We start from the raw sequence: 26,228 nt of genomic DNA, 5'->3' as shown, positions 1-26,228 counted from the left end.
AGTAAAACTCCCTCAAAACCTCAGTAGATGTCCAATTCATTTGCTTCCAGTCAGTTCCATGTACCCACAGTCCACTTAGAGATGCTCTCAGATCTTTTTCTTTGCTTTCTCATCTCCGTTGCCCATGTCTACTTCTCAATTCAAAGACAGCTTCTTGGAGGATATGGGGCTTTGATGGAAAGGCCACACCTGTAATCTACTCTTTTCTTTCAGACATTTAACCAGATTAAAGATTTTTTAAAATATCATCTCTTAAATTGTAGACTCAAAGCAGTCAGCTTTTCCTACATTGAGAAGTCCAAATTTCTGACTCTCTGTATTCCCTTTTATTTCTTTCTACAAATAAGCTGATCTTTCCAGAGCTCACCTTTCTTGTCATATGTTATTACAACCATCCCACATTGGCCCAAACTGGTTACATGGCACTCATGCAAGGAGTGCTGCAATATATTGAGAACACACAGATATTCGGGGAGCCACAAAACTTGTTGCCAAATTACATCCCAAACTGTTCATATCAGTTTACACTTTCTCCAGCAATGGGTAAGAGTTTGCCTGTCCACATCTTTGTATGCACTTAGCTTTATCACATTTTTTTTTAAAGATTTATTTATTTTTTCCCCCCAAAGCCACAGTAGATAGTTGTATGTCATAGCTGCACATCCTTCTAGTTGCTGTATGTGGGACGCGGCCTCAGCATGGCCAGAGAAGCGGTGCGTCGGTGCACGCCCGGGATCCGAACACGGGCCGCCAGCAGCAGAGCACGCCACTCAACTGCTAAGCCACGGGGCCGGCCCTCAGACTTTTTTTTTTGATGTTATTCTTTTCGCAAGTCTGAACAACAAACTGTAAACTCCTTAAGGATTGGGACCATGTCTTCATTTCTATACCTCTAGCAACTAGAAAACTGTCTGAAACATATTTGAATGTTGATCTAATGAATGTTTCTTGAATAATGAATGAATGGTAAGAGTACTTATCTATTTTTTTCTTATTTTTGTGTGAGGAAGATCAGCCCTGAGCTAACATCTGCCGATCCTCCTCTTTTTGCTGAGGAATACTGGCCCTGGGCCGACAGCCGTGACCATCTTCCTCCACTTTTTTATATGGGATGCTGCCACAGCATGGCTTGACAAGCAGTGGCTCGGTGCACGCCCGGGATCCGAACCGGCAAACCCCAGGCCGCCGCAGTGGAGCACGTGCACCCAACCGCTTGTCCCACTGGGCCGGCCCCAAGAATACTTATCTATTTTTAAAGGAAAATTTACCAGTCACAAGGACACACGTACCGAAGTGCCTGCTACAAGACTTTGATCTTGACAAAGCTTTATTATAATCCATCTCACATCTCTTTGAAAACAGTGCTTTTGTGACATTAGCCGGAATAATGGTCAATCAATAAAAGGACTTTCCAGCCCCCATTCTCTGCAAAACTACTCAATCCTTTTTTTTTTTTTTTAATTTTATTTATTTATGTTTCCCCCAAAGCCCCAGTAGATAGTTGTATGTCATAGTTGTACATCCTTCTAGTTGCTGTATGTGGGACGTGGCCTCAGCATGGCCAGAGAAGCGGTGCGTCCATGCGCACCCGGGATCCGAACCCGGGCCGCCAGCAGCGGAGCGCACGCACTTAACCGCTAAGCCACGGGGCCAGCCCAACTACTCAATCCTTAATGTCTAAAGCCCTCTTAAATGGACTAACACATCACTTTTGCCTCTATATCGAGCTCCTCTACTTTCAGAGGAGCTTATCTCTTGAGTGAATGGCTCTTCGTTGCTTGGCGAGCAAATAAATTCAGCTTTGTTTACTAGTCTGTTTCTTTTAATTCTAGTGGTCTTTATGTGACTCTTTGACAATGCATAAACTCATTTCCCTATATCTTGATTGGTAATGTATGCAAACGACACAGCGTGATACAGTGATAAGAGCTTAGGAATCAAGCAAGCCAAATCTGGGTTCGGATCCCAGCTTTATTATTTACAGTGTAGTTTAAACAAATCAATTCACAATTTCACATTTTCATTCTCTCCCCCACATATATGGGAAATATGGTGCCTACTCAATAATATTCTAGTGAACATAGACAACCAATAGAAAGCAACTTGAACTTAGAGAACTCAACAAACATAAATAAAATCCAACTTATTTCTATATATAGTAAAAATTTTCAGTTTCAGCTGCCACCATTTTATCTCTAAAAGCAGAGTGAATCATGTCCTGGGGAAAGCTAATGATCGTAAAGAGAGCTGTGATGAACACACCTGCCCCAAGTTGACTTCCTGGTCCATGGACAGCAAACCCTGCTTATCTCTTTCTCTCTCCTTGACCTCAAACTCTACTATTCTAAGTTAGGATTAAATCTCTCATATTTGTATTTCACCACTTACATTTAATCTTCACAAAACTCCTATATACCACTGTCCAAAGAAATCAGACTTGCATTTACTCTAAGTGCTCAGACCAGGTCATAGGCAAGGTGGGGATAAAAAATTCCAAGTCACAACGTTGTCACAAAGATCACAATCAGCTAAGACTAGTGCCATGCAAAGCACTATGCTAGTGTTGTAACATTTGCAGAGCACTGTATAATTTACAATCAGTAAAAATTATTCAATTAAATGGATATTAATTAGATTACTACATTTTATTAAATGCCTATATATAAACTTGCATTGGCAAATAAGAAACAAGTTTGATCTGTATTGCAGTGGTGCTGAATTTCTTATTCCTGTCAAATGATTGAAAGTTTTTTTCCCCTGGAGACAGTTATGGAATGAAATCAGAAAATACTCTAAGAACTACTATTGTCATGAATATGTATACAAAAGCAAAATCAGTCAAATGCATACATGTATTTATTTTAATATCTTGAGTAGGATACATATACCACACTAATTTTATTAAAGGTTAAAAGTGACAAAATGAAATGTATCTTAATTAATTTGTACATCTGCAAACATCCATGCTATGTACGTGGTGGTTGTGAATTTTCACAGGTCATTTTTCCATTCACTTGAGAGTTATTGTCTGTTTCTTTAAATTTTACAAATTCTTTAATAAATTTCCAAAGTTTCCTTAAAATAACAAATGAATATAATAGGTTAGAAAAAAATTACATTAAGCATAAAAGAAAATTTCATAATAAGCAACTATTTTAGGACACATTTACTCAAAAACACAAAGCGAGACTTTGCAATCCTCTACTTTCATTTTAAAGGATATTTTTAGTAGAGATTTGGCCTTGAATGTAGCAAAGATTCTATCTTTATATGGGCACAATCCTCTGTAACATTTTCCAGATTAAGTATAGTGTGGCAGCAGAGGTAGATTTACCTTGAAGATATTGATGTTTAAACTTCAAGTCCGTTCACTCTCACTGGCAAGGCAATGGAAGGAGCCTTCCCAATTCTGTATTTGTAATTTTACATTCTTTTCCTTTGAGGACAACCAACATGATATAAGGCCCCACAAAACCTGGACCCACCTGTATGGTTCACTCAGCACCCACTCTAACATCTTTTCTCACATGACTTTCTCAACCGTATAAGCCGGGAAGTGGAATATTCTGTTCTCTGGACTCCTTACAGCTAAGGATGTGGTCTCAGGACATGGTGCTGCCTAATGAGAAGTGGGCAGAAGTCCCTGGGAAGAGCTTTCCTTTCTGAATAAAATAGAAAAGCTTCATGATGAGAAGCTCTTTGCCATTTGACTTTTACTTTCCCCTTTCTTCCTCCATGGAACATGGACCCAATGCCTGAAGACAGCCATATTGAGGTCCCGAGGAAGAAAATCAAACTCAAGGAAAACAGGGAAGGAAGACAGAAGAACCCTGGCTCCTTGAAGATCTCATTGAACCTAGGCCACCTACAAATAAATGTCTTTTTACTGTTGTTACAAATAAATCTTTTCTATATTTAAACCATCAATGGTTTTCTGTTGCTCCCAGCCTTACCAAATCTGAAGATTTGAACTGTAGTACCAACTCTAAGAAAATTAACTATATAAAGTCTAAACTTATGTAACAGATAATATAAACCAGTCATTTCATTTTTAAATTAAAATTTTTACAGTAAAGCATATATAGGTTTTTCAAAGATTTAATATCTCTAAAAGCCAAACAATTTGAGAAAAGAAAGCCACCCACCGCTCCATGTCTTTCCTCTTTCTTGATCTCCGCCCATGAGAATTCACCCTCAGCTCTTAAGCTTTTTTCAAAGAACTTATTTTTATATTGCTAAATGATATACACAGATTGAGGTTTAAATCTTGGGCTAAGCATTCTTAAGCACAGGAAAGGAGGTCACATGTATATTTAAAGTTAGCACTCACGAATGTAAACACTTCAAAAGTACTGTCTAGTCTAACCTAGTTTTGAATGGATGATTTTGAAAATAGCATAAGATTATCTCAGTTCTTTTACCATGGCATCAATACTTACCACTGCTCCTCCTCACTCATTTTAGTCTTCTTCATGCTCTGCCTCACATGGCTTTCAATAATCTACCAAGAATTAAAAATCATTTGGTCACGTGTAATGTCATGATACTGGTCATGTATAACAGCAATAATATTGAATTCAAATAGATCACCACTCCTAGAATCAGACACAACATACTAATTCATACTTTATATAATACGGAGAGATATACATATGTAATAGAAGCAGAACTATAATCTATTATGCAACAAATAGTTAGCATATATTTTGGGAGGAGTATCCTGAAAGTTGTTAGGGGAGCCAGTCCATTATATTCCTTGCCACCAAATAAACTCATTACAATTAATTGTTATGTGTGGAAGGGTTAAAGAAATGGTCAATTCTGATTGGCATATTCAACTATTAAAAAAGAATGTTTATTTTTTCATTAATACGTTAGCTTACACCTGTCCAGTTTTAAGCTAATGTGTGCATAGTCAGATATTCCTAGCATTACAGAAAGTTATTATTAAGAATGATAATGTGTATATTCTTATTTGGTTTATGACAGTACAAGAAGGCACTAGTGAAAATATTTCTATTGAAAAACATTGATTCACAAAAACTTACAGGTATTTTCTTCCTTAAAATTCTATTTGCTGTTTCCAATTTTATAGCTTCAGTCTGAAGGAGAAATGGTTTTAAAAGAAAGATACTTTGTTAAGACTATTTGTTAAGTATTTTTCCCCAATTATGGAACAAAAAGTATTTTGTGAATGTTGTGATTCAAATTTCAAAAGTACACAATAGCACACCATTTAAAAACAAATGAATAAACAAAGGATGACTTGAAGGACATATACTAAGACAGAAAGATCCTGTCCCTCTGGGTCAAAAACTAGAGGAGGTGGAGGTTGATGTTGCAAAAGACTGGAGAATTCCAAGTAGGAGAGTTCCTCACTTTTCACAACTAATACTGGAATTTCTTAGGTGGCTGGATATAACATAAAAATAAAATATCAATAAGTCACATATATATCAGCAATAACTGATTATCATATATATGTTATAACCAATTTTTATTTGTGCAGAATCCGACTAAATGTAACCACTCATTGTAGCATATCAAAATATATGTTATAATTTACACTATATTGTTCACCAAGAAAATGATTAGCAATAATTAAAGACAACTCTTAATATAGTAGACTCTCCTTTCAATGGCAGTGACTAATTCCTATCTTCTAGCATAATTGTACAACTAACTGAAAATGTAACTATTGAGTCAGTGTGGCACAACAGAAATTATAAGGACTTTGGAGCCCAAAAAGAAACTAAGTTGTATCCCAGCTTGGCCATCTCCACACTGTTTCATATTGGGTAAGTTACTTAACCTCTCTGAACTGCGGTTTAAACTACTTAGCACATATCAGACACTAAGAGATGGCAGACATTATTTTTATAACAAACATTTTCTATACAAAATTGTTAAATTTTAGAAGACATCAATTGACTTGAAAGAGATCCAACGTGACCCATAACAGAGCTCTACAGAATTTTCATCACCTTCATTTTTGTTATTTTTACTAGATCTCTTAATTATTCTAATCATTTGCTATAAATGTTTTGAAATGAAAATACATGTGGACCAAATTTTACATTATTTTTTTACTCTATTGCAAAATCAAATTGCTTCATGTGTTGGCCAAGGTCTTCAAGCAAAAGAACAATGTAAACATTCAAATAAATAAACTGCATACCTCTATGCTTTTAATCCTATCCTCAGTGATACGTGAAATTCCAGTATGAACCAAAGTTGTTTTAATTTCTCTTTCAAGAGCTTGAATTTCATCCCATTTATTAAGTATTTCACACCTCTTCTTTTCAACTTTCTCAATAAGAGTAAGGTGCTCCTCGTCCGTTACATTTTTCTCAGATGACTCTGGAAATATTTTTTAAAAGCAAAGTATTACTGTGTTTAATATCTCAGCCCTTATTAACAATATTATGTGTTATTAAAAATATTATGTAAATCATATACAGGTATAAAATATAATACAACTCAAACTCCAAGCACATCAATAAAAATTATCTGATCTAAGAATGAGGGTATTCTTCCTTTAATTCATTCATATAATCCATAAGTGTTTGTTGACTGCTTACTTTGGGCACCTAACACAGTGTGGGGAAAGTGGAAGGATGACTTTGCCAAAGAAGTGTGACTAACTTGAAACCAAAAGGATGAATAGAAGTTAGACAAGTAAAAGGGGGTGAGGAGGGAACAGAATTTGACACATTTAGTAAAAAGAAAGTTACCCAGTACGGTGCCGGCAGTGAGGGCCAGGTGAGTAACATCACAACACGATGCTAGAAAGGAAGCAAGGAGCAGATCTGAAAAGGTCTTATAACCTATGTTAAGAAATCAGTAGAAGCTGTTGAAGGATTGTGCGTGTGTGTGTGTGTGTGTGTGTTTGTGTGTGAGAGAGGAAGATCAGCCCTAAGCTAACATATGTTGCCAATCCTCCTCTATTTTGCTGAAGAAGATTGGCCCTGGGCTAACAGGTATGCCCATCTTCCTCCATTTTATATGTGGGACCCCTGCCACAGCATGGCTTGGCAAGTGGTGCATAGGTCCATGCCCGGGACGGAAGCTTCGAACCCCAGGAGGACCCAGGAGAAATGCATGAACTTAACCACTATGCCACCAGGCCGGCCCCTGTTGAAGGCTTTTAAGCTGGGGAGAAACACAATCGGACAATGGTCACTCTGTCTACAACATCAAAAGCGGATGGGAAAGGACAAGACCGGAATCAGGAGGACGGATTAGAAAGCTACTGCAATCATTCAAACATGATCAGATCAGGACGATAGTGCCAGTGTCATAAAGGGAAGTAGAGAGATACAAAAACAATTTAGGAAGTAGGAAAAAAGTAGTGCTTGGTAATCGACTAGATCTGGATGTAGAGGAGAGGCAGATATGAAAATAACCCCTAGGTTTGGTGGTAACTAGGAACGGATTTGATAGGAGGGAAATCATGAGTTCAACGCAGCAGAGAGGTAAGAAAGAGCTGGATTCGAATCCTAACTTGGCCATTTACTACAAGCTGTGCTGACATGGTTGAGGGGGAGGAGAGTGAAAGATGCCTGCCAAAGATTTTTCAACTTGAGCCTCCATGTGTTCAATGATGCCATTCACTGAAATAGCCAGGTACGTGGAAATTCAGAGAGAGAGTGTAATCTTGGACATGTCAAGTTGAGGTACCTATGGGACACTCAAATGGTCATGACCAGTAGGCAAGTGGATATACAGATCTCAACCTTAAATAGAGATTTTAATGGGAAAGAGATTTGGAATCAAAGACATATGGATTGAACCAAGACATGCTGGGCTCCAACGAATATCAACATTGAAGGAGTACAGAAAGGAGATTGGAGACAATGAGAGTAACTCATTGCTAAGGGTACTTTGTTATCAAACAGCACAGATAGATTCTCATTAGAGTGCTAAGACACTTTTTTGAGAAACAACAACTACTCCTTTTTGACATGAAAAAAGGCAATTAGAAAGAGTAATAATATTTACTGGTACATAGTAAACAAGACAGAAGTTGTGCCGTCATTCAACATTTCCAAACTTGGAAGAAGGGAAAATTTTGAAGGTAAGTTTTGAAATTTGGGGGATTAGTTAAGCAGATACAGGATGAAGGACCTGAAAGGGCAGAAACTGTCAGAGTTAAGCTTCTACACAAACTCTGAGAGAAAGTACAAAATAAAGTCTTTGACTTCCACCCTAACCTAAGCTGAGGGTTTCACCTGAAACTACCAACTGGGGCCAAAGAAGCCAAAAGGAGTGTAAGGCCACTCAAATGACCCAACTGTTACTCCTTTTTTACCTAAAGAGGAAGACCGAGGTATCAAAATGGAGGAAATTCCACAGAAAATGTGCATGGTTGGAGAGGGCTCCGAAATGAGGAACCTTTAGAAAAAGAATAAAGGAGGAAAAACATACAATACCAGATTTCTTCAACAGCACTGAAAGAGTGTCAGTCAGCTAGGATCAAATATTAAGAATAGTTTACTAGCATTCTAGAAAATTAGTAACTTCCTCTTGTTTATTATTTTTATTAATCCCTGCCATTTTATTAACGTTTAGCAATAAAGCCTTAAAAGGAAAATGGTGGCCTGTTTTAAGAGACAGCAAGGAAACAGAAAACCAGCGAGCTAGAGTCCCATCCCATGAACTATCTATGAGAGGAACCCTACCAAGAATGAGCCACGTGGGCGCAGGAAGAAGAGGGACCCACCCAACCTATGAGCCCCGAGAAGGGATCAGGAGACATGCACAGAGCCAGCCCTGGATGCAGAAATGGGCCAAGGACTCAGGCAACAAGAAACCCTTGAGAAATGGCCAGCAGGTAAATAACACAGGTGTTGCTTACGGGAAGGAAAGAAGAACCAGCTGAAGGAAAACAAAATAATCTGGCAAGAACCTCTGAGGCCAAGTTCTGCTAAGAATTTAGAACAGGTTAGATTTGTGAGTATATCCTGAAAGATGCTAGAAGGAAAACAAACAATTCCAGTATGAGTCAGTGTTTAACAAACTTGGACACAAAGTGGCATTTGACTAAATCCTTGTGTAAACAGTAAGGATTAATGAGCAAGATACTTACTTGAACTTATTCTGATTATTTAATCAAATTCTAAACTGTGTATCTAATTTTAAGATACTTTTTAACATTCATTTAATGCATAAATATTCATAAAATATAATTAATTTTCCATGATCCATGTATTCTTCCTCATAAGTAATAATGATTCGAAGCAAGAATGGGCAGAGTGACTACACTGTGCCAGGCTCTGTGCTCTTACATCCCACGGATTATCACGTCTAATCCTCACAACAAACCCGAGAAGGAAGTACTATCATTATCCTGACTTAACAGAGAGGCACCCAAGACTAAAGAAGTTGAAATAAGCAAGCTGGGAGCCTCGGTGAACCAGGCCACATTGCCTGTCAGGGAGACAGGTATAGCCTGACAATGCCTCTACCTCTGACTCTCATCCCAAACTTGGACAACCCTAGAAACTCATTGTTGTCTGTTCAAGCTGACTTCTTTGAGCTAGGAGTACAAATGTAAAGATTCTGAAAACTAGATTGGACTGTCTTCATTGCTGTTACCGTGGAAGCCTCAAGAGACCACAGCTCCACTTCCTATAGTTCAGGCCCATGTGGATGTGCTGAACAGGTGTTCAAGCTGCCTCTGTAGAATATAGTATTACTTCAAGGCACTTTCTCCAGGATAAACAACTTTCAATCCTTCAACATTTCCACGTGGGGTCTGATTCCTATATTTATATCATTTGGTCAATTTCCTTAGGATCTATTCCAAATGTCTTGGTCACAACTTGACATAATTTTCTCTACATAAGATCCTGAATTAATTCAATGTTGCACTAAAAACCACAAAGATCTTAGAGAATAATGAAACAGTAGAGATGTTGTATCTGGGTACAGCGAAACTAAACAACCAAAGGTGCCCAAAGCAAAAGAAACTGAGATAATAAACTCAACCTTGACGGAAGCTCTTACAGAGATCAACTGCTTCCTTGTTTCTTTCAAGTATTTCATTCAAACCACGTCAGATGAAATGAAATCTTAGCTTATTTCTAAACAACTTGATGGAAAAAAACAAATGAATAAAATTAAATAACCTCTCTGGAAAACTCTTTCAAATAACTAATAGCAAGAGGCCATGAACAGTGGACCCGGTTTAAACTTTCCTCACCCAAAGGTCCCAGCAAAACATGTGTCAGAAGAACATCACTTGCCTGATTTTTCCTTAGCAGATTCCAGCAATGTGTGCTCCATCTCTAATTCACTTCTGAGTCTACGGTTTGATTAAAAAATAGCAAAATATTAGAAGCCCATTTGTACCTTTTTTATTTTGTCTTTTTTTTAAATTGAGAAATAAAAACTGATCTTATTAGTTTCTAACAAAAAAGATAATTTTAAGATATATATAAAATGAGAGACTAAGTCAGTCAAGTTAAATAAATAAAAGAATACTTTCTTACCAAGATTTATAAACTACTAGTTAAAGGAGCTGGTTAATGTAAAATAAATGATTTCCTATAGTATTTAATGATGTTATTTTGTAACTTGAATTTCTAAGAAGCAAGGAGGTGTGGGAGATCAAGATTTGGCCAACCTGAAATCTATCTCCTTACCTTGGTTGTTTTCTCTGAGGACATTTGACCTCCCCCACTAACTGCCTAAAGAATTTGACATAGTAACTCCTTCCTGGAACAGATCTTCTATCTGATGGCTGTAATATAATGTAAAATAGATGTTACAATAGGAAAGGCACCAACAAGCCCATCTTATCAGAAGTTCTGTCTCTCTGGCCGCATTCTCTGGATGGCCCTGCAAGGAGTTGCCAGACAAACATTTACATTTATAAGGGAAATCTCCATTTGTAAAGGTATCACCCTCTCTGTATTGGGAAGAGAGGGGATGACCTCATTTCTAGAAACTTATCAATGTGGAAGGTGAGGCCTTAAATCTGCATAATAACCTTACTCTTGTTTACTGTGCTTTAGTGGCAATCTCCTACAACTGACTCCCCCCACCCCCAACATCCTCCTTTGTCATTGGCTGAACATGGTATTTAACACGAGAATTTCTGCTATTGTGTTGAGAAACGCAGTGTCCCTGCTTTTTCCCGTGTATACATGTTATTAAACTTGGTATTATTTTCTCCTGCTAACCTGTCTTGTTAATTATTTGGCCAGCCATAAGAACCTTAAGGAAAAGGGCAGAGGGAGATTCTCCCTCTTCCCCTGACAGAGGCAAAGAAAATATTTTACACTCTGAGGCAAACAACAAATCAAGGGCAATGGAAAGATCTTACTGATGTGAGAATACACACTGTATTTTCCCTGTGCATTATGACTTCATGCCACAGATACAATTTACTAATTCCACTATTTTTAAACTAAAAATAAAATACAAGAAATTTTAAAAGAAGAAAATAAAAACCTTTGTAATCTCTTTGTATCCCTTCCTGGTTCAAAATAAACTAAATCAACTATCTTATTTCTAATAGATTTAGAAAGAGAAAAAAAAGGAGTCTAATAAGTATTGGATAGATGGAGGGAAATCCTGTGATTTGGTTAAAATATCAACACCACAAATGACTTAATGCTGCATATTTACAAAGGGCCTACTGGTTCAAGAAGATTTTCACACACATTAGCTCATTTTATCACAGGTTAAAAGAGAAAGAGAAAGGTATTAGGACCTCCAATTTTAAGAAATTGAGGTTCAAGGGATTAAATTATAATGATAACAGACTTTTCAATATGTAGATTCAGAGAGTTTAGTTTCCAGAAAATGTTAATGTTATTGTTTTCCATATAACTTATGTTTCTATTCCATTGCTTTGTTTTTCTTCTTCAGGAACTCTAAGTAAATTGGATCTTCTTTGCCTGTCTTCTATTTCAACCACTTTTTCTCTCATTTTCTCTATCTCGTTTTCATTCTCTTGACGTTTTCCTGCTTTTCTCTAATGCTCCTTATTATATTTTTATTCAAATCTATTCCTCCTGGGGCATGTCATAATGTAGTCTTGATCTGTAATTTTGACTTTTTCATCTGTCTTTCCTCAGTTGTCAAATCTTGTTTCATGTCTTCTTTTTGTGCTGTTGTTGATTTCTGTGCTTAGGTTTTAAATTTCTGACTCAAGGTTGTTTTCATCTCCTGAAATGCTCCTTGGAGAATATTTGATTTCGTTTGTAGTGCTGTGGCACAGTTTTCTTTTCCAACTGTTTGTTGTTGCTGGATGGCAGGGATTTTCCTCAGCTACATTGTTTAGGTTCTCATTTTCTGTTTTCTTTTTCTAGTTGTTCGTGTAGGCAAACATCATTACACCTCCGCACTAGTGGTTTGGGGCAGTGTGGGAGATTCCGAATTCAAGAGGATGCTTATCTGCCAGAGTAGCAAATTATGCTCTCGTTGTTGTTGTTTTGGGGTCTTTTGTTTTGTCTTGTTTCAATTTTTTGCTGGATAGCTTTTTTTTTGGAGGGAAGGAAAAACGGCAGTGGGAGGGGTTGTGTGCCCTTCAATGTTCTTCTTTGATGGGATTCTAAATTTCCCTTCCTTGCTTCTTTGTCACTTCAATGCACAGTTTCAAAGGACGCAGATTACTTCCTTCTAATCCTCTTCTCATCCATGTCATTAGCATTTCAGAATTGTTTCCTTGCTTCCACACTCACTTTGAAGTTCTTTCCTTTTAAGTCAGTGCTCTGACAGATCTACCAGCAACCTTTGCAATATTCTCACTTAGGGTAGATTCTCTCTCTCTCTCTCTCTCTCTGATAGAAGTTTTAGAACAATTTTAGTCCTTCTTCCAACTCCATTCTTCTCTCTTCTCCACACTGCCCTTGTTCTCACAAAGGTTTGCAGGAAGAGAGTGGATAATGGTTCACTGGCGCTTGATGTGTATTTTTCTATTTTCAGGTATTTTGAATTTTGCATATTTTCTGTCTCCTAATTACACTGAAGACATAGTTTAGTTTTTAGGGTTTTGTTTCTTGCTTTGGTTTCTAGAGGATATTTCGGGTATGTCAGATTTGCTTTAATCTTTTTTTTTAATCCTTTACAAAAAGCATGCCCTATCCGATTGTGATTTCATCCTGGAAGACTATACACAGAGATTAAAAGATTTTTTTTTAAGTCACAAAAATAATAAGGATGTTCATAAAAGGTGTCTGGACTTTGCAGCACTCTCATCTGTCAATAAGCTCTCAGGGGACCACCAAAGAAGACACAAGATTCCTTCAGAAACCTCCCCAAACTCCCCCCATAGAACCACCAGATCTAGAATATCCTAGTCACATATGTGCCAGCTTGTGGAAGAGGCCGCATGGCCAGCATGATGTCGATAAAGGTAGCATGCCTCACCGGACAATGCAGAAAAAAGGTAAATATACGCTTGTCACATGGTAAGATACAGTAAAATAGTATAATCTCAACATGGATCAAATCAGAGCATAACCCTCACTTGTCATTACGCTCCAGGGCTGCTTTGACGGCCGTCACAAGTGCCCTCAGCTCCTCCCTGGCCTGGTTGACGTCCGCTGTCTTCACGGACCTTCTCTCCAGCCCCTTGAAGTGAGCCAGCAAAGTCTAGGCAGGACAAACACACAGGAAGGGTGAGAATTTTTTTTGTTATTACAGTGTATTCAAGATGTCCTGAATCAACATATAAATTTTTGTTAAAATAAGTAAATAGGGAGGACTGAAGGAGGGGAATAATATTGGAGGAGTGATAACTAGTCATGTGAAGATCTGAGTAACTAGTCATGTGAAGATCTGGGTGAAATATTTTTTCAATATTTTATGCTTTTATTTTCCTAAGAAATTTATAAAAATGGTGGGGGGGTTTTACTGTTGATTTGTATGGGGGAAAGTACTCACTGAATAAAGTGCTTCAGGTACAGTATTATCATTACCACAATTATTTCTTCTAAATGAGCGAGAATCAATTAATTCAATTACCACACATGGATATAAAGCAATGCTGCACTCAAATGCAGAGAAACAAAGCTCTCTGCTTCATTCGGTGATGGGCTGCCAAGTTTCCGGAAACAGAAAGAAGGATCCAGTGCCCTGTTGGCCTGGGGACTTTTTTCATTCTGGTGTTTGATTGAGACACAGGCATATATGTTCCTTTTTGACTCAAACTTACAAAGTAAGAAACAGGGTAGACCCCCCAACAGGAGCCTTTGCCTATTCCTGTCAAACAAAAGCTTATTTTTCTGCAGCATAAGAAGCTCAAAACAAAGAAAGCAAGGCACATACGTGATTTCGGATTAAGAAGTAAGTTAGAACCGACCTCCTTGTAATGTGAGTTTTTTCATAGACAAAGTAAGAAACTATGCTTCCCAATTTGTAAGATCGAATTTTCAAATTTTATTGAATTCAAAATATACAAAAGTCATCTTAGCTACAGCGTTATATTCTCCTAGTTTTTCTAAGTGATAAAGTTATTCCTGCAGTTTATTTTCCTTACTAAACATCCACATGTGTGACCTGAGCCCAGAGGGAACACCTGGAAGTTGTCACCAGTTAGATGAGGAGGCCATGTGCTAGCATGCTGCATGCTAGCCATCACAATGCATCCTTTATGCTCCTCCCTGAGGATAACAACTGGACATGCTTTCTGGTAATTACTGACATGGCACCATTTATACTCCCAAACACTCTCTATATATAGTTACTTCAACAGTTAGGGAATCTAGTGTTATGTCAATCAATGTACCACCCAGATCTTTGCCTCCAACATCTGTGTCCAAACTTCCTTCTTCTTATAAGGACACCAGTCATTGGATTAGGACCCACCCTAATGATCTCATCTTAACTTGATTACATCTGGACAGACCCTATTTCCCAATAAGGTCACATTCACAGCTTCCAGGGGAACACAAAGTTTTGTAGGATATTATTCAACCCAGCACAGTTGCCTTGTTGGGGAAATGCAGAAAAGAGTGTGTAATTCAGAAGGCCCTTGTGCAGTATCAATGGGACAAGGACCACACACATACACTATGATAGCTGATGTTCAATAAAGGACAATTAAAAACACTTTTGGAAACTCTGTTTTGAGCTATCTGTGAGACATTTTCTTACTTTTATAATACAGTCATAACAAATGACCACAAACTTAGAAGCTTAACGCAAATTTATTATCTCAGTTCTGTAGGGCAGAAGTCTGGGTTGGCTCGGTTGGCCTCTGCTGGGTCTCACTGGGCTGAAGTCAAGGCGTGGGCCAGGCTGCAGTACTTTCTGGAGGCTCTGGGGCAGAATCTCCTTCCAGGATCATTCAAGTTGTTGGCAGAACCCAGTTCCTTGTGGTCGTAGGACTGAGGTCCCATTCCCTTGCTGGTTGTCAGCCAGGGCCACTCTCAGCTCCTAGAGGCCTCTCTCTAGTGCCAGAAGGTGGGCCTCCATCTCAGAGCCCAACGGCCATGGAATCCTTCTCACCCTTGGAATCTCTCTCACTTTTCTTCTGCTACCTCTCCCTTCTGACTCCAGCCAGAGAAAGTTCTCTGCTTTCAGAGGCTCATGTGACTAGACTGGGCCCATCCAGATAATCCACGATAATCTGCCTATCTTAAGGTCTGTAACCTGCCTATGCCAGACACGTAAGTGTCAACATCCAGTGGAGAGCTGGATACAGGTACAATCTGGAACTCACAAGACAGATCCGGGAGACATATTCAAAGCTGGGGATCATCAAAATAAATAGATTTCATCTACCAGGGAGAGAGTAAGAAAAGAGAGAGGGACAATTGTGAGCAACACGAACATGTGAGCACTGGGTTATGGAGGGATAAACCAGCAGAGATCACAGAGAATTGGTGGCCAGAGATATTGGCAAAAAACAAGAAATGTGTATGCCTCCTCCTCCCCACCCCTCATTATCACCCATCAGCAAAAGGTAAGTTCTTTACCATAATGCCCTTCAGCTATTATAAAGCCCATCTCTAATACAAGTATCAGTTAGTCTAAATTATGGAGGCACAAAAGGGGCTTCTTGGATTCAGAATGTTTTCTACTGGTCCTGAACTATGAAGAAATAGGCTCATTTAGGTATCTGCATGGTTGATTGTACCTCATACTGGGCTGTGGGCTGGGACTCCAGAAGTATTGCCATGTAGAATTCATATTCTTCCTACACCAAAAGAGAAAAATCCACTGGATATGTGTTATGAGATAACACACAACGTAAGGTTTTTTTGCGTCTGTAAGTGATATGGAGGTTAACGATGTCAGTTTAGATCATTTCAAAAACTATAAAATATTCCTACAATATATTAAACAGTATACACACTAAAATGATAAAACCTCACCATCTCTGAAACATATTTGAGTATTAACTACTGATCAAATCAAAAGAGTATCATAAAATGCCTTGACCTACGTACAACACGTGATCTTCTGCCATTCGGAAGCTCCGTGGATCAGGGTCCTGTTGACCTGCCAGAGATGAGCTCTCCGGGGATGGAGATGTTCTCTGGAGAACAGGCTGCCACATTGCTGCCTTTAAGTATTCCTTGTCCTTAAGGACTTAGACAATAGCAGGATCTATAAGCAACCTAATTTCAACTCAGTTTCAATACGAAGGTCACTTTCATCATGAAATCACAACAAACTTCTAATTTCATAAGGATTCATGTAAAATTACATATGCATAATTATAAAAGTTTATATGTTACATAGGTACCTTTTATAAAAGTTTATATATAATTAGGAAACTTTAATGGAAAAATATGAGCTTAAGGAGGGTGTTAGCTGGGTGTTTATTCTACATAGCCCACTTATGATTTATGTGGCTGTAGGCACATTGCTTCCAGTCTCTGTGAGTGATTTTCCTTGTCTGTAGAATGGAGACCGTGATACTTGGCAGAACTATGAGAACTGAGATCATGTATGCAGAGAATCATGCATGGCTCTCAATTGTCAGGTGGGAAACATATGTTTCTATTACCTTAACTTCTTTCAAGATATCACCAAATATCAAGGAACTATTGCAAATATCTTCAAAGACTTCTCTAAAGACATGCAGTCTGTTGAACTGTTGAGGGTCGCATACGCATACTTTCTGGAGCTCCTGGAGGAAAAACAGAACCAGTCCATTTCAGGATGTCTTGATCTCCCTTCCTAAATAGTTTCTCAGGTTGAAGAATCAGAATCCCCATGGGGCTTTCTATCAGAGGATACAGCTCCCACCGCCCAAGCGTTGGATCTGGACAGAGCTGGGTGGGAAACCAAGATGCATCTGATTCCCTCCAACCGGTGTTGAGAACCCTTGATTACTTGGTCACCCAAGGATAGTCTGTCTATTCTTCTTTACTCATTCCCTTGCATCCTGTCCTCATGGATTCACTCTCTGCCTCCATAATGTCCCCAAGGTCTGTCTCTTTCCTGAGTCCTCTCAACCAAAAACCTCATCAAGTTCTGGTTATCTCGTATGTAGACTATTTTCTTCTTTCCTGCATTCTCACCCTACAACGTCACGACCCCAATCACTGTGCACTACCCAGAGCCCTCAGGAGTGCACAGCTCTTCACATCACACTGAACTACCTTCTACAGACAGGCAGGTGTGACTCGTGGGCAGCCTTTACCTACATCATGTAACTGTCAACTCTCCTCACTCTCCCTTCATAGTGACTTAGGCAAACCTCTTCTCAGATGTTCTGCTCTCCTACGAACATTTTACTTATGATAGCTTCCGATTATGAAATTGCCTCCAACCTACCAGTTTCCAAACTTAGCCCTCTTTTATTTCACCCTAACTGTTATCATCTACATCCTGTAGGAGGTTCTCTGCACCTGGCAGCCTTTGTTGTAGTCCACCTGGAAATGTAAATGAGGCATCTGAAGGCGAGTCTATGCCCACAACAGACTACTGGAACTACAGCACGTGTGTTGATAGTGTTGCAAAGTTGCCTGGCATACCTGTTCCAGCTTCTTTTCATGGCACATCGCTGCCTTGCTCCCAGTGAAATCATTCTTCAGGAGATCTTGCTTTGCAAGAACTTCTTTTTGGAAACACAAGAACTTCCTATACTTGTCTGCTTTCGTCACACCAGCTAAGTATGAACTGATATACTGGTATTCATCCTTACCCGGGGGAGACATCACACACTGCCGGCTGGACTTGATTGTTTTGTATTTCAGAACTTTCATCTCCGGCAATCTTAGTTCTTCTCTCTTTCGCTCTTCAGGAGAACCCTCCTCTCTCAGAGCCATCTTTAGAATGAGATCCTCTTCTGAACTACGGGAAGTGCATGTCAGTGGGTTCAAATACCTGAAGAGTGGAGTGTTCTGGGTATCATTTGGACCCAGAGCTGTGTTGATGGTAAAATAAGCCAAAGCATCCTTCATCTTTGCAATCTTCTTATCAGATGGCTTTTCCACTCCAAAGATTCTTTCCTCTTTTGGCCTATTGGCATTGGGCCAGTGATGCAAGATGGTCTCAGTTGGCCTGTAGAGCTTGTTGGGATTCAGGTGTCCAGAGGTGTAAAGGTAGACATCATCTCTGTGGTCTCTCTGAAGTTTGTTCAGAAGTTTCGTTAGATTGCACAAAGTCTTAACACCTCGCGTCTCACAGTGTTTCCACCTTAGGTAGACTGGTCAGAAAAGAAAATGAGACTATTAAACATCATTCTTAGCTCCACAATAAGACCATGAGACAGTATGTGCATTTGCTGAGCTAGAATATCCCATTCCCAAAGGAGAGACCAACAGAGAGAGGAAAAGAGTACACAGGCCAGCCCGGGCAAACGAGAGGCACACCCAGTGCACACAACATGAACTTCCCATCAGAAAGCTCAGGACCCTGCAAAGCCAGGAAGAAGGAAGACGGGTTTGATTCAACAGAGGATCTCTCACAACATTAGCAAAGGCTCTGTAAGAAAAGTCAAAAAGTGTACTTATAATTCTTAATAATGATGCTTCAAGACAACTATGCTAAGGAATGAATAAAGGTGTTTTTCTTTCTCCCTTAATATTAAAATGCCTCAGGAGCCTCTGACCAAACCTCCCATTGACTGATGAGTCGTTCACTCCGTCCCCTCCCGCCCCCACTTGTAGGAAGATATGAGCCACAGAGTGAAACCTGTGGTATGTTCACAGGAACCCCAACTCCCGAGCAAAGGGAGGCAGGGGCAGAACTTTCTGGGACCCATGCCACATCCAAACGCGTTTCTCGGACCAGTCCATGTCTAAAAGCAATGACAATAAATCAGGACACATCATTTTCTCTATATTCACCTAAGAGAAGAAACAAGGGCCCAGAGAATATAAGGAACCATAACAGCTTCTACTGCTGTGTAACAAATGACCCCAAACTTCACAGCTTCAAACCCACGATTAGCTCTTGGTTCTGTGGGTCAGCAGGTCAGCCTGGAGGGGCTGGGTTCTCTGTTCTGGGTGTCATGATACAGATATCAGAGTGTGGGCCTGACTCTGGGCCTCCAAAAGTTCTTGGAGGCTTTTGGGGGGAAACCCGCTTCTGGGCTCAGTCTTGTTGTGACAGAATCTAGTTCCTTGAGGTTGTAGGACTAAGGTCCCCAGTTTTTAGTTGGTCGTTGGCAGGAGTCACTCTCGGCTCCTAGGGGCCACCCTTCTTGGACACATGTTCCCCTCCATCTCCCAGCCAGCAAAGGCACTTCACATACTTCCCATGCCCCTAACCTCTGACCCTCCTCTGTGTCCAGCCTCGTGTGATTAGGTCAGGCCCACCCAATACTCTCCCTGTCTTGAGGTCACTGGTGCCGTGGGACACAGTACAATCACGGAGCACTCTCTCCTCACGTTTCCAGTCCTGAGGACTGTGCTGGGCATGTCCACCAGGGGGCACAGAAACTCAGGCCATGCCAGAGTCCTGCCCACCTCAGGGATGTCGCCAATCCCAGAGCCAGTCTCCCCTTGCATCGTCTGGTGTGGAAACGAGTCATCCTTTCCCTCCCATGTGGTTGGATATTGGAGCAAATGTTTCCAGCAGTGGGATTCTTGAGAATTGCTCCCTATTGATTAGTTTAGGACTTCAAAGAAACTACTTATGAAATGTTAAAATGTTAATAGAACAATTTTTCAAGACAGATAATCATTATAATTTGTCAAAGGCATCAACACTTAAAGAAAGTACTGAAAAAAGCATTAGTTGGGCTTCTCCAGAGAAACAGAACCAACAGGACGTCTATATATAGAAAGAGATTTATTATAAGGAATTGGCTCACATGATTATGCAGTCTGGCAAGTTCAAAATCTGTAGGGTAGTCCAGCAGGGAGACCCAGTTCACAATCAAAGGCCTTCACCTGGAGAATTTCTTCTTGCTTGGGGGAGGTCAGTCTGTTCTATTAAGGCCTTCAGCTGATTAAATGAGGCCCACTCTACATTATGGAGGACAATCTGCTTTTCTCAAAGTCTACTGATTTAAATGTTAATCTCATCCAAAAAAGACCCTCAACAGAAACATCCAGAATGATGTTTGACCAAATATCTAGGCACTGTGGCCCACCTAAGTTGCACATATAATTCACCATCACACACATTAGATCAACTCTCTTAGGAAAATGGGAGGAGGCTACAACTTAATTGCTGTGTTATCATTTGTTTATTATATTTCCTAAAAGGATTTAGACTCACCAGCAAATTAATTCGCAAAATCATTTTCCTACTTAGAATACTTTTTCCTTAGATTGCAATAAGACTTCTTCACTAGACTTGGAGAATCCAGATTCCGTTTCCCTCTGCCAACTTCTTATAATACATACGAATCTCATCCTGGCAAGAAATATTTTAATTATTTTCCTAACTGAAAACATTGTGATTTGCATATCCTGCCATCTCAAACTGACAGCAAAACAAAAAAGGTGAAATAATTCATTGGAAAATGTGATTCTTTACGAAATTATAAGGAAAAAATTTGCTTTAAGTAAAATCAAACTCACTTTTTGAATAAGGAAAACATAGTAATAGGTTTTTTAGACTAAGGTTGAATTAACAAATATTTTAAACATTGTTAACATTTGATATTTTAAAGCATGGAGGGTTTTTGTTTAGTAATTCATCTTTTTCAGGATAGAAGCAACAGGTCTTTAATGTGAAAGTTATTACAAATCACTGTTTATTTGTGTGTTATCTGATCTCTGTGAACCCTGGAGTCCCATAGAAGTTCTTGTAGGTCTCTTTCCACAACATCCTTATGCCGCCTGTGTTTCCTGTGCTCTGTCTCCCCCATCTCCACTCTAGTGTCAGCAAACGTCATGGGGGATGTGTTAGTGACAAGAATCCAGAGAACAGAGCAGGCAGATCCCCCAGCCCACAGACGCAATGCCCGTGAAGTGGGCGTGGCCAGAGGAGAACCAAAGAGCCTGGAGGAACAGGCAGGGCTGGGCAGGGCGCCAGGCTGAGGGCACTGATGCCCCCACAGAACTAACAGAACCCACATGGGGCGTCCTTCCATCTGTAGGGACCCTCTCCCTCTGGCTGTTTTGCACCGTCCCATCTTAACCACCTGGAAGATCTTTAAAATTCCTCTCAAGACTATAATCTTTCTTTCCCACACTCCTGTATACACATCACCACCACCTGTAATACTCTCCCGCTGTGATTCTTACATTTCCTCCAGGGAAGGATCTATGTTTTATTCCCATTAGCATCTTCAGAAAAAACCAGGACTAACTGTTCTGTTTAACAAATAAGTGTGGGAAAGAAGTACTCTTTTTAGAATTTTAAATAATAATTTAAAATTTTGTTCTGTACCACGTGCTGTGCTCTCTCCCTCAGGGGATGAAGTAAATGCCCAACCAGGACCTGTAGAGTCCAATAGGGAATAAGATCTGAACACCTGTGATACAGGAGAATACAGAAGCTGAGGGAGAAGCCCACATCTAAGTAGATCTTATGTTAATTATCTTTCTTAGTTTGGTTGGGCATGGAGGGCAGATTAATGGCACCTCAAGGATGTCCACCTCCAAACTCCATGTTCCTGACAAAAGGACTTTGCGGATTTAATTAAGGTTGTGACCTTACAATACAAGGATTTCCCTGGATTATCTGGATGGGCCCAATCTAGTTGCATGAGCTCCTAAAAACAGAGAACTTTCTCTGGCTGGAGTCAGAAGGGAGAGGTGGCAGAAGGGAAGTCAGAGAGATTCCAAGTGTGAGAAGGATTCTCCAGCTGTTGGGGGCTCTGAGATGGAGGCCCACGAGCTGGGACTAGAAAGAGGCCTCTGGGAGCTGAGAGTGGCCCCAGCTGACAGCTGGCAAAGGAACAGGACCTCAGTCCAACAACGCAAGGAACTGGGTTCTGCCACAACCTGAATGATCCTGGAAGGATTCTGCCCAGAGCCTCCAGAAAGGAACGCAGCCCAACCCACACCTGGACTTCAGCCCAGTGAGACCCGGCAGAGACCAGCCGAGCCAACCCAGACGTCTGCCCCATAGGACTGAGATAAGGAGCATGAGTTGCTGTAGTCACTAAATCGTGGTATCTCACAGCAGTAGAAGAAAACGAATACACTGGAACACGAGTGGAATCTAAGTTCAGTTGTATCCATGATTGGAGGGGTGGGGAGGTGATAACGGGCTGGGGGAGCCGTCGGCCGGCAGAGGGGCAGTAAGGTCTCTACATGCAGCCGACAACGTGGGAAGAGCAGCACTGCAATGAGAGGTGATCGGCGGCCACCCAGAGCACACCACCGCCCGCCCCCGACACCCCAGACGGAGGACAGCAGGGAGACCCCCCAACGCTGGGGAGTGGAGAGGCTTCAGTTTCTTTACCTGCATAGTTAAGAAAGATCACCTCAAAAGGCTGGAAGACTGTAAAATTCCTACCGCTGCCTGCTGCCTGCTCACGTGCGGGCCCCTCCGCCCTGCTAACACTGAACAATGGCTTTTGTGTTTCACCTGATTCACTTGCTCTGGCTTTGTCTGGCAACCAATTTTTCTTTCTACTTTGTAATTGACAGAATATATACTTATTAAGAAATACCAAAATAAGATGAGACGCTTTTCTATTTCCAACCACCAAGTTGTACCTTTTGCATATTAAATATAGTCATTTTATGATTTAAATCCCATAGGGCAGTTCCGGAAAGTTGAGTACTACTAATACCAATGTTGCAAGGCAAATGCGCTCAGACATTCTGTCTAAACTTCTGACCATTGCTCTCAGCACCCACCACCTTCACATCCCACCACCCAAAGGAAAGACACAAACACCCCCACAGGGCATACGGAAACAAGGATTTTGTGCTAAACTGTCTGAATAATTGGCACAACACAGCCCAAAATAGAGCTCACCACGCACACGAAGCCAACATACCTGGAGCAGAAAGGACTTGGAAAGTGCTAAAACAGCACAATTATAAATTCTTCTCACTCCAAGATCACTTGTCCAGCGAACAGACTGACATTATCATTTATATTCTTTACAAAGAAGAGGTTTCTACTGACACAATCAGTATGTTGAGTAATTGCACGAGGAACAGAAAAAATAGTCTAAGAACTTACAGGAGACAGGCACTGTACTATCCTCATTTTACAGATGAGGAAACTGAGGCACAGGTGGTTAAGTTGGGTGTGTATGGTCAGCTGGTAGGCTGTCTCCAGGGTCCAGGCTCCCACCTGCCCATTGACCAACGCACACAGAACAGCACTAAATGCACTTGGAAGTAATAAAATAAAACCTTTTAGAATATTTTATAATTCAGGCTGTTCTGCTCAATCCAACAAGCTTTCGCTCAACCCAAAATTCATCTGAATGAATTTTTGTGCCCGTTTTCGTGCTCGCTGTGAGGTGGGAAAGCAATGGCTTCAGAGTCAAAAGACGTGGAGTGAAGTCCCCCCACCTCCCACTCTAAAGTCGGGACAATAATCCCAGCCTAGGGGACTTGAAAGTAAATAAAGGATGGTGAAGCCTTTGTGCATAATGGCGTGGGTGTTCTGTGGTTTGTGGTTGTTTAGGGAGGAATGCAAAATGGCAACGTGCCAGAACAAGTGTCCTAAAGTGTGACTTTTTTAAAAGAACACTCTGAACAGCATCTAGAAATCTCTCCCCATCCCTCCTCCTCTCGGAGGACACACACACACACACCCCCCCCCCATCAGACCTCTTTCCTTTGGGTGTAATTATTAGATTTTCTGAGAAGGCAATGCATCCCCAAATCCAATTCCAAACGCGGGTGATCCAGGAGCTGAGTTGCAGCCACCAGAAAGGTTTTCGTTTTCACCTAGGTTCAGAGAAGCTGGGTTCCTAGGCAATCAAACATCAAAGCATGGAATGGCAAACACAGAACACTCGAAGTCCACTTACATTCAGGCTCCAAGTCCTCAGCCATCGTCTCCTCCCCACCGCTGCGAGTTACTGAGGAGACAGACAAACATTCTAAGTCCCTGCCCACGGTGTTCCTCTGCTGCTGGGCAACCAGGACACGCAGCTCCAGCCACGGAATCTCTCCTCCGATCCTCCCCCTCTGATGCCTCTCACTTTCTTGAACGAGGAGTACTAGTTTTGTTTGCTTGTTTTCCTTTTCAAAATAAAACACTTTTTGTGATTTGAAAAACATCAAAATACGCCTGCACTCTCTAATTCCTTTTCAAAGCCTAGGGAGCAAAAGGTACCTGGTCTTTGGTTGGGCATCTTCTATAGAGATGTGTAGATGGTACAGTGCACAACCCATCCAACTGTGCCTGGAGTTCTAGCATATAGGAGGTACCAGTCACTAAATTATCAATCATTTTAGTGTCATCCATGAATTTCCAAGCAGGAAATTAAGATCACATGAAGTAAAGTAACTTGCCCAAGATCAGTTAGCAAGGAGTAGAAGAATGGAAAGGCACATTTGACTGCAAAGTCTGTGACATTTCCATGTGTCAAGGGAGGAAAAAGCTAAAAACCTCTAAGTTTCCCATCTTTGAAAACTGCAATTCGATTTAAATTTCTTCCAACCAGAGAGAACTTGAGTGTCGTGGAATGATGACTCGGCTGCTCTCAGGAGATGTAACTCTGGCAGCACTGGCTACTTACTGGCTCTGAAATGAGGAAGGTGAATGCCTACCTCAGAGTTGTGAGAACAGAGTTACATGGTGCCTATGAAACACTGGGCCAGATGGTATTTTTATTCAATTTCCATTGATGCCAGTTGTCACTTCAAACGTGAGAGTTTTGGAAACCATGAAGTTGCCATGACCCTTGCATGCTCAGATGGCTCCATAATTAGGTGTATTTGAATTTAACCTGGAAAAAGATTTAAAAAGTGTTTACTGATTTTCACAGTATTTAGGTATCTAATCACAACTTAAAATGGTGACATGAAAATGCCCACATTACACAAGGATATCTAAGCATCGACCCAGGAGAGGAAATGATTTGTTTCTCACCTTCAGTTAATTATAAATTAGGATCAAATATGTATAACCCAGTTTTTTATATGACCAACTATTGGAGATGAAAAAATGAGCCTTTCTGCTCAGAATCGCTTAGTGATTTAGTAAAACAGCTGATTATTTTTATGGATTGTAGAACATCCCATTGTTTCCGCCCTGTGCAGGCAGGGACACAGGTGACAGAAGCATCCTCTACTCTCCCTCCACAGTTGGGCTAAAGGGATGGGACGGGGCTCCCTGGCCTTACTAGAGATGCCATGGGAAGTGTGGGTGCCCGAGCCAGTGGGGCACCTTCAGAGTTCAGCCCTCATACTGCTCGTTGGCAGAAGAATGGATTTAGTTCATTCTATGTGGAATTTCAGATCCTTGGTTTAGATCAGAAAGAAAATAATTTATTTGTTCCCAAGACCTAAGTTTCTCCCAAATCATCCCACAGTTAAATTAATCCACCCCCTATCTGCTAAAGATCAGGAAGTTGATGGTCAAATCAATATCAAGCCATATAAATCCACCTGTGACTCTCCAATTGCTAAATATTTCAACAAAGTGTTTGAGGCAGAAACATATTTAATTATAACGTTATGAGTGCAATGAATTGATCTGCCAAAAACACAGGAGATCTTCCTTCAGGTCAGACTTCTACTGCAGGAATCCCCAAGAACTGCTCACCACACGAATCAGTACTATGTACCAGTACGAATCAGTATTAGGCTATTTTGTTTTCCAGCGCTAGATGGCGGCGGAACACATCTTAAAACATTTGAACTACTCACGAGCCTGACTCTACGTCCCAACTAATTTATTTGTCCACACCTCCTTTCATCCTATTCCACAAAAATAAAAAA

General features: G+C 40.5%; 1 protein-coding gene across 1 annotated transcript; it reads right to left on the bottom strand.

The window, feature by feature from the left end:
- Positions 1 to 2,838: 2,838 nt before the first annotated feature.
- C39H6orf118 (chromosome 39 C6orf118 homolog) lies at positions 2,839 to 24,335 on the bottom strand. The gene is made up of 10 exons (XM_058534286.1): positions 24,311 to 24,335; positions 17,943 to 18,616; positions 16,970 to 17,092; positions 16,094 to 16,153; positions 13,481 to 13,605; positions 10,248 to 10,306; positions 6,179 to 6,360; positions 5,049 to 5,102; positions 4,440 to 4,501; positions 2,839 to 3,075 (listed from the first exon to the last, which is right to left on the bottom strand). The coding sequence occupies exons 1-10, from the start codon at positions 24,333 to 24,335 to the stop codon at positions 2,967 to 2,969; spliced, it is 1,473 nt and encodes a 490-aa protein (XP_058390269.1). The 3' UTR covers positions 2,839 to 2,966.
- Between the last annotated feature and the right edge of the window lie 1,893 nt (positions 24,336 to 26,228).

This window comes from Diceros bicornis, chromosome 39 (genome assembly GCF_020826845.1).
Source record: "Diceros bicornis minor isolate mBicDic1 chromosome 39, mDicBic1.mat.cur, whole genome shotgun sequence".
Classification (NCBI taxonomy): domain Eukaryota; kingdom Metazoa; phylum Chordata; class Mammalia; order Perissodactyla; family Rhinocerotidae; genus Diceros; species Diceros bicornis.
Note: the sequence above shows the minus strand (reverse complement) of the source record. Positions and strands in the feature narration are given on the sequence as shown.